Source organism: Pan troglodytes, chromosome 13, assembly GCF_028858775.2.
Source record: "Pan troglodytes isolate AG18354 chromosome 13, NHGRI_mPanTro3-v2.0_pri, whole genome shotgun sequence".
NCBI classification, from domain to species: domain Eukaryota; kingdom Metazoa; phylum Chordata; class Mammalia; order Primates; family Hominidae; genus Pan; species Pan troglodytes.
Genome location: NC_072411.2, coordinates 69,271,906 through 69,281,520, shown reverse-complemented (window position 1 = coordinate 69,281,520; position 9,615 = coordinate 69,271,906). Strand labels below are relative to the sequence as shown.

The 9,615-nt window shown below is 33.6% G+C and overlaps 1 protein-coding gene across 3 annotated transcripts in view; it reads right to left on the bottom strand.

The window, feature by feature from the left end:
* Nucleotides 1-4,230: 4,230 nt before the first annotated feature.
* The window catches only part of XIRP2 (xin actin binding repeat containing 2), a 372,894-nt gene continuing 367,509 nt past the window's right edge, over nucleotides 4,231-9,615 (bottom strand). For all 3 annotated transcript variants that reach the window (XM_054679927.2, XM_063790543.1, XM_003309290.6), the window contains one exon: nucleotides 4,231-6,127. Coding sequence is in view for 1 of the 3 variants with exons in the window: in XM_063790543.1 (XP_063646613.1) it covers nucleotides 4,621-6,127 (1,507 nt within the window). In the remaining 2 variants the exon portion in view is untranslated. The remainder of the gene's footprint in view (nucleotides 6,128-9,615) is intronic.

Sequence of the window (9,615 nt, the reverse complement as noted above, 5' to 3'; positions counted from 1 at the left end):
ATCCATTTTCTTGGATTTCCTACATTCATAAGCATTAACTGTACTGAGTTATTTCACTTTATGTTTTGAATGTCTCTTCCTTGTCTGAGAGCTTTACACAAAAGATACCATAATTTATCTATTGTTTTCTTAATCATTCTTCCAGTGCATTCAAATGGTCCCATAAATGCTTGTGGAATGGCTGTTGACTGGGTGATGCCATAGTATTTATTTGTCAGCCTTTCTATCCATTTTCCATCCATTTTATTTTCTATAAATCGGTACTACGTCGAGGAAAATGACCACACTGTAGATATTCTACGTTATCTTCCCTCTGCCACTTCATTTGCATACAAATATATAAAGTTTTAAAATTTCTCATAATATCTTTTGGGAAAAACATCCACAGTAAATGTCAGGTAGCTTAAATTAGACTTTTAAAGGACTCCATCATTATTGAGGTTAAATCATTTTTAGACAATATTTACCAAAAAATGTTTCATGTCTTCTATTAAAGTTAATTTCTAGAGGGTTGAGGCTTAGTACTCTTCAGCACTTCTCATATGTTCTCATGGCTCTTATTTTGAATATAAATATTGTATCTGCTGCCTATTTCTGATCTCCATTACATTTGATTTTTTTAACGTAAGATTTCGTATTATCATTAATACCTTCAGAATTCAAAACTTTTACGTTAGATTTAGAAATCACTCTCAGTTCTCAGTAACATTTCCAGGAAGAAAAAAATGTATTGCACTTCTCTTTTACTTTAACTTCTGTGATTATCTTTCTGTAAGTTCTTTTTCTTAGCAATGAAAAAATTTTCCATTTCCCAATTGGATAGTAACCAGTAGTCAGTAACTATCAAAACACAGCAGAGAAAGTATTGTTTTTCTATTTTTCAGTTTCTTGAAAAATTAATATGTCTTTAGAAATTATTCTAGAGATGTTTATAGAAAATTGTTAGCTTGGGAGAAAATATTCCCGATGCGTAAAATGGTTGTGCATTAGGGAGTGGGTGGTAAGTTTGCATTTGTCAGTTTTATTGTAATTTGAGAAAACCATTGTCCCAATCCAAAGAATGTGTTGCTGTGAGAAAACTATTGTCCCAATCCAAAGAATGTGTTGCCCAGAGCCCCAAATCTGTTGCAAGGATTGATTGTGTGGAAGCTGCAAAAAAGACAATTCAGCACAATTTTATGGGAAATAGAACATTTTTACAAGATTCATTGGAAGGTCCAGTCTTGAATAAATAATGCAAAACCCCTTACATGCTATGCTCTGCCATCACACAGCCTCCTGTGGAACAGCTTTTGGTCAATCATGGATCCATCTTCATTCCTTTATAACATAATTTTGTTTATGGAAATATTAATTTTTACAACACAAATTATATATTACATAGTTCTGTGACGTAAATCCCAAGAAAAGATTATGGGAAGTTGTTACATAACATTAATAGCCATGTATTTTTTTAAAAACCCTAAAGATTAAACATGGTTACTACCAGTTATGGGCTGAATTGTGTTCCCCGCAAATTCATATGGTGAAATCCTAAGCCACAGCATCTCAGAATTCAGCTCTTTAAGGAGATAGGGTCTTTCAAGAAGTAATTAAAGTAAAATGAGGTCATGAGGCTGGGCCCTACTCCAATATGAGTTGGAACATTATAAGAAATTGGAACATAGACACATATAGAGGAAGGCCATGGAAGACACAGAAAGAAGATGACTATCTACAAGCCAAGTAGAGAGGCCTCAGAAGAAACCAAGCTGGCCAACACCTTGATATCAGATTTTTCCGACTTGCAGAATTGTGAGAAAATAAATTTCTGTTTGGTCACTCAGTCTGTGGTACTTACTTATGACAGCTTTAGAAAAATAATACACTGACTGCAATAATAAGAAAACTTCACTGAATTTTTGATTTGTGTGTTTAGCTACATTTTAGATCCTAAAGCTTGCTATTTAACTGGAAGATTTTGTTATAATTAGAGTGAAACCATTACTAAATAAAATTGTATTTGCATATTTGAATTTGTAAACTCCTACATGTCATTCAAGAAAGGTGATGCAGCCAATAATCATAATACAATGCCTCTTTCTGATTAAAAATTTTAAAAAAATGTTTTCTTGAAAGAAAATGTGTTACATATACACAATGGAGTACTATTTAGCCATATAAAAGCATGATATCCAGTCATTTGCAACAACATGGATGGAACTGGAGGTCATTATGTTAAGTAAAATAAGCCAGGCACAGAAAGAAAAACATCACATGTTCTCACTTATTTGTGGGATCTAAAAATCAAACAATTGAACTCATTGACATAGAGAGTAGAAGATAGTTACCAGAGGCTGGGAAGGGTAGTAGCAGGAAGGGGGGATGGTTAATGGGTATGAAAAATTAGAAAAAATGAATAAGACCTACTATTTGATAGTACAACAGGGTGACTATAGTCAATAATAACTTAACTGTACATTTTAAAATAATTTAAGGAGTATAATTGGATTATTTGAAACTCAATGGATAAATACTTGAGGGGATGGATACGCCATTTTTTGTGATGTATTTATTTCGCATTGCATGCCTGTATCAAAACATTTCATGTACTGCATACATATATACATACCTACTATATACCTAAAAATTTTTTTTAAAAAAAGATGAGGGCACAAAATTGCTTGTTGATTAAATGAAAAATCAGAACAATCATTATTTTCATTGTTTTCCCTGGTGTGCACAGCAGCTACTTTTAATCTTAAATTTTACCATAATTGAAGAGGGGACTAGGCTACCAAGATTAAGTAGGAAGAGTCCAACAAGAGGACCTTTGTAAAGCAAGAGTCACATACTTTAAAAGGATCACTGACACTAAGAAACTATACAGTAATACTATGTCATGAGTTTTCACGAATTATTTCTTTCTGCATGAAAACTATTGTGTTATCTTACTATAAATGATTATAGAAATAATGCTGTGTCATTCAGAATATTTGAAGGGTAAAGTGCAGTAATTCAGTTTAAACAAAAAATTTACTTCTGTAGCTCTGGCCATTTTCTTGCTAGACTTTCATAGTATTTCATTTAATCGGGTAAAAGTATGTGTTATGAACTGAACTGTGTTCCCACAAAGCTCATATGTTGAAGCCCTAAACCCCAATATGACTATATTTGGAAATACATCCATTAAAAAGGCAAGTACGGTTAAATGAAGTCCAATGAGTGGTTCCTAGTCCAAAAGGACTGGTACTCTTATAAGAAGAGAAAGAGACACTAGGAGTGTGAGTGCACAGCGGGAAGACTATGTGTGGACCTCAACAAGGTGACTATTGGCAAGCCAAGGAGAGAGGCCTCAGGAGAAACCAAGCCTACCTTCAACTTGACCCTGTACTTCCACCTTTCTGAACTGTGAGAAAATATATTTTTGTTGTTTAAGCTACCCAGTCTGTGATATTTAATTATGGAAGCCCTAGGGAACTAATGCAATGTAGGTCTTAGATATCTATTAAGAACATACTAGCAAGAGGGAATTTGTTAGTCTTTCTGAAAAGAAATAGTTTCCAACATTGCATTTTGGTTTTATATTTATAGAATGTCAATAGTTTGTGTTTATGTAGGAGAATATGGGATAAGTCCTGTTTCATATATGTACACTACAAATTTATGCAAAGCCACTTATTTATGTTCATTTTTTTTCAGAATCATAACATTTATTTGAGGAAGAACAAAGGCAGTAGAAAATTTAGAAGCCAAATTTTAGAGGAATATGTTTTCATAACAGAAAAACTTAATATTCATCAAATATGATAAGAAGAAAACCTGACAAACTGTAGTGATATGATTGTTATACTTATCAATTACACAGAGCAAGCAATACAAATGCAATGTGAATAATTTATTTAAGTAATGTCTAAAACCTTTCTAGTTAATTTCTGAGTATGGACTTCACATTATTCTGGAGGAAAATCAACATTTTTTGTCAAATGTTTATAGACACATTCTATGATAATTTAATATAGGTAATTATTTCAAGAACAATAACCCTCATATCTTTAAAATGTAGAGTAAAAGAGAAAATGAAAATGTTACACTTTCTAATAATACTGTGCCTTCAGTTTAGTATTTTATTTTTTCCAGCATTATTTTAGTGTGGGTGGTAAATACTTGCCTCAAGACAAATACTTCCCAAGTCATAAGGAGTATATGTACTTAGAATGACAGTATATATCAAAAAAAGTTTCAGAAGTATTTTGGTTTGCACCTCAGGTGATTCAATTTTATTTCAGAGGAAATTACAGAGAAGTTATAATAATTGTGACAAGTATCAGCAGTATAAAAATCACACCCATGATGTTTTACAGGAAAACAGAACAATATGCTGAAGTGCCATTTGAATGGAAAACATATCCATAGTGTTTCATCTCTTCATTCCAGTTAAAACAAAAGTAGATGTAAATAAATTGTGAAAAAAATGACAAGGTGTAATACAAGAAATATCCCATTGAGATAGACACGAGATTTCTGAACATCATGTTTACATCAAGTTCCTCAAAAGGGTATCCAAATTCATAAAATCTTATTTCAGAACATCAATATCTCTCAGTGCCTAAGTGTGGACTGTCAGTGGCCAGAGATATTTTACTCAGTGTCACTGTAGCACCTGTTTCTTTTAATCTGCTCTTCCACCGTGAGTTGTTCTGACTGCACCTCCACTCTGGGAAACAAAGGCTTAGCTGTACATTCATGGCTCAGAGCATCAAAACCTGTGTTTTCATTATTGCGGGCAGCTTCTGTTGTTTCACCATGCCAATGTTTAACATCCTTTCCAAATTCCCTTAAATCCAAGCATGGCATATTTTTAATTTGATCTACAGAATCTATTAAATCACAATTGAAAATGTTCTCATTTTTCTTGGAAAATGCAGTGATTTTCACGGTGTTAGAAAAGAAAAAGTGTAAATTTTTGCTCTTTGAATGGCTTCCTTTAATGTTTAAGAGATTTGTATCAGGAGAGATGATTGAACTTCCCCCCTTTACCATAAGGCCTCTGCTGAGGCTTGGTTTTGGAGCAGGCTGCACAGGACTGCCAGCAGCTGCTCTGTCAGTCTGTTTCTTCAGAGCCATTGCTAGTACATTCCTCGAATAAGTCTTTTCAGATTCAAATATACCAAGTAACTCTGAGATTCTAGATGTATTTTCTAACTTCTCAATTTCATATTCATTTGCAGTGTCATTTGCTTCACTCGACAAGGGTAATAGATCAGGAAATTCTAAAATAGATGTCTTCTGCCTGCAATTATTCAGATATGAGACTGCTACATAATTGTTATTATTATTCTTATTCAAATTTTCTTTATGATTTTCTGGCATCATCTCATCATCAGTGTTAGTAACCTGTAAAACTTCTGCACCATTAGTTTGGTTAGTTTTTTCATTTTTCTCCTTTTCAGCACTCTGCACAACCACATCATTGTTGTCATTAAGATCCATAGCACTTTTCCTGTTACTCTTTGTGTCTTCAGCTTCACTCAGCCTATCTTGCACATTCTTCCTTCCTTCCTTCTTTTCATCTTTTCTTCCTTCATGCATTTTCATTTCTTTGATTCCTATAACATCCTCTTTCTGACAAACATGGGTGGACTGTAGATAAGGCTGCAAAAAAGGAAGGTGATCTTGTCTTTGTCCTTTATTTTCTGGAGTTCTAACATCTTCTAGCAGAGATTCACTTTTCAATTCAGGGGATAGCAGGGTTGTCATTTCAGGTGGCCATTTAGGTTTACTCATTTTGAGCTCTTCCTCAAAGGGTAAGGTTTTCTTAGGGATCTCCTTGGAAGGAGGCCAAATGACTTTTAATTTTCCCCTTTCCCCTAATTTTCTCAAATCATTCCTTTGCCCTTCACTGTTACCAGCATCTAAATGTTCATTATGATCTCCAGGTACAAGGGTGTTTTCTGCAGTACTTTTACACATATTTGGTTCTTCATTAGGAATAAAGTCCACTGATCTGCTTTGGTTTTTGCAGTTCCATCTATCTTTATGCTGCTTATGTCCAAAACCTTCATCATAATTTCCTTTGGATTTGAAAAGTTGTTTAAAGTGAGGTTTACAGTATATTTGTCCATGAAGTGATGCATAATTTCCCAAACTGCCAAAAAGAAAAAGAACACTTAGCAGTTCGTATTTACTGTAAGTTCATAGGGAATTGGGGATTAATTATTTCAATGAGTTACAGACTAGTAAACTTAAGTTACTAGCAATGGGAATGGCCCTATTAGTTGAACATTTCTGTTAGATAATATTACCACCAATACTTTATATGATGTATGTCTTGCAGTGTTTAGAATTTTATGATGTGTGTCAGGTATTGGCATAATAGGTATTATAGGGTAATGCACATATGGTTATAGATGGTGCAGAGTGATAGGACTGAACTTGTGCTAATTCAATGATTTATGTGAGGCGTTGTAATTTCCAATAAATCCTGAGTAGCAAACACATACAAATCAACAATATGAGCTTCTTTGTTAACTGGATTTTGAACGAGCTGGAAGGTGTGCCTAACAATTGCTTATGTGGCCTCTTTAAGGAGATTAACAAATTGAGTGATTTAAAATTAAAATGAACTCTAGTCAGAGGCAGGAGCATAGTTTTCGAAATATCTATGAATCTACACATAAAAACAGATACATCAACAAGATAGCAAAACTTAAAACCCATGGGGAACATTTACAACTAAATGAAGTGACAAGATAGCCCCCTCAACATCAAAATACAAAGAACTAAGGAGAAACCACCAACAGTCACAAGGCCAGCATGATGGTCTCATCTGTATTTGTGATAGCAGAGGGAGCAAGGAAGATGTCTGATGGACCTGAAAATACGAGACCACAAAATAACCAACTAATATTTCCTGGAAAGTATCACATGCCAATCAGAGAACAGCAGCTGAAACTTCGAGGAGATTTGTGATCTCCAATAGACAATGAGTGCAAGGTCCCTGTGGTAAGGAAGACTTGAAGAGGCTAGTGAGGTTGAACTCCTAAAACTGGGCTCCCCTTTTAAACAGAATCCCAAAGTGAGAAAAAATAGGAGAGTAGAATCAAGATTGAGCAGGATAATGATTACAGAAATGAAAGAGAAGGTTCTGAAAAATATGGAGAAGAGGAGCCAAGCCAGGGAATTCTGGAAATCAAGCTGCCTTATTTTCTTGATCAGCATATGAAAACTAAAAGAGGTAGCTCTGTGAAGTTAGAAAAACCATCCTGATTTTTATCCTTCTAAGGTTTGGGAAAACTAATTTTACATAAAAATGAGCAACAGAAATGTACCAAGGTAAATAATATATGAAGTTATTAAAAGAAAATAAAAGTGCAAAGGGCATTATAATATCCCTGTAGATAATGAAAACATGCCAGAAAAACATGCCCTAAAAATATATCAAAAATTTAACCTATGACTTCAAAATGAATTAAAAGACATTAAGAACATGATAAAAGACCTGAAAGAACATCATGAATCAGAATTTAAAATCTCATAAGTGAGGTGCCAGAAATCAGAAAAAATAGAAATAAAAGATAAAAATATCAGCAACAAAACTAAACTAAAAGAAATACAAGAGCAAATAAACACAATAAAAAGTGGCTTAAGAGAAACAGAAGAATGAAAACATAACTTTTTCAATAATCAGAAAGAAATAAATATGAAAAGAATTTGAGAGAAAGAGACAGATAATAAAAATAGGCAAAAAACATTCAAGGTATAGATAATAGGAATTCTTGAAGAAAAAAACTACATAATAAAACAGATTAAATATTAAATAGTTATAATTAAAACAAACTTTCTTGATACAAAAAAGTATGCAACAACATATAGAAAGAGCACACTGGGTAACTGACACTAGTGAAGAATGACCAATGCCAAGAACTAATCTAGTAAAATTGCTAGATTTTAAATAATAAAAAGCAAAAAAATTGTGGGTATATTTAAGAAAAAATATACATCTTATAAGGAAAATAAAATTAGTTCGTTATCAAGCTATTCCAACACTTTATGCCAGAAGAAAATAAAATAATGTATCAAAGAATACAATGAAAGTGTAAGCCAAAGATTTTAATTTCAGCAAAACTGACTTTTTGTTATAAAGGTCACAGACAAATTGTTATCAGCATGTAAGAATTCAGCGAATATTGTTTCCATGAAGAGTTTAGAAGAGTCTACTAGAAACCAAGCTTTAATATCAGAACAACTGCAGAAACATCAAGGTAAGCATTGGTGGTGGGCATTAATATCTTGCAACCTGAAAACTAAGATGAAATAAGGGCAAAGAGGGAGATAACACGGTATGTAGTGGCTATATGATCTGAAACTGAAGATGTGGTACAATAATTTATAAAATGGGGAGGGCAAATGTAATTTTTAAATGTTTTGATAATGAAATTAGTGGTGCTAATAGATGATACTTGCTATGGGAATGGAGAAAAGTATATAGCTTAAGAGGTATTTATGGGGCAGAAATTGCAGGACTTGGTGACGGCTTGAATGTAGGGAATGAAGGAAAGGAAGGAGCCAAAGATAACTCCATGCTTTGGTCACTGAGTTAATGTTAATGTCATTTACTGATACAGTAGCATAAAGACTGTACAGTTAAAGAAGGAATTTAGATAGAAGAAAATGGGGCATATTGAGTTTGCTGTACTTATGAGAAATCTAATTGGAGAAGTATATCAGTCATTGAGATATAAGCATCTGATGCACAGAGAGATTTGGCCTAGCAGTACAGACTTCAGAGTCATTACCACATAGATTATTTAAATCATGGGAGTGGATGTGATTCACTAGAAAGAAGAGAAACGTTGAGAAGAATAAATTCCCATAACATAATTGTGAGGACCTCTTACATCTTGGTAATGGACAGAGAGTCCCCTACACAGGTGCCTGAGAAGGAGCACACAAAGAGTAGGGGAAAAGCCATTATACTCTGTTGTTATGGAAACCAAGGGGAAAAAATGTTGCCATGAGGGTGTTCGACATTGTCAATTAAAGTCAGAAAAAATATAGTGTGAGAGATGCACATTAGATTTAGCCAAAAAAAAAAAAAAAACAATTTTAGCATCTCAGACTACAGTCACACCAAATGTCACATTCAGTTAAATGCATTTACTTCAAGAGTTTTGGAAAATGAATGCATTTTAACTGTGTGGATAGGGTGTTTCTGTTTGCTCCAGAGAAAAAACAGAGTTTTTCTCTTACCTGTCACTGATATTTTTCTAAATTTCAATTTCATTTTTAAAAACTTAGTCTAGCTCAAAGACAGGTAAATTCTAACCTACTCACCACTTGTTTTGGTATATGAAGTTTTATTGGAATACAGCCAAGCCCATTTATTTACAACCACACCCATTTGTTTAGTTATCTGTGGCTGCTCTTGCTCTCTAATAGAAATTGAGTAGTGACAGAAGCAGTATGGCCTGCAAAGCCAAAATTACTTATGATCTAGACCTTAACAGAAAATGTGTGCTACCTCCTGATCTGGAGTCTAGACTTTAGACTAACACACTAACTTAAAAATCTTGATTTGCAGAGTAACTCTTAATTTTACTCATCTGTGTGATTTTTGTGTTCAGACAAAAGGGA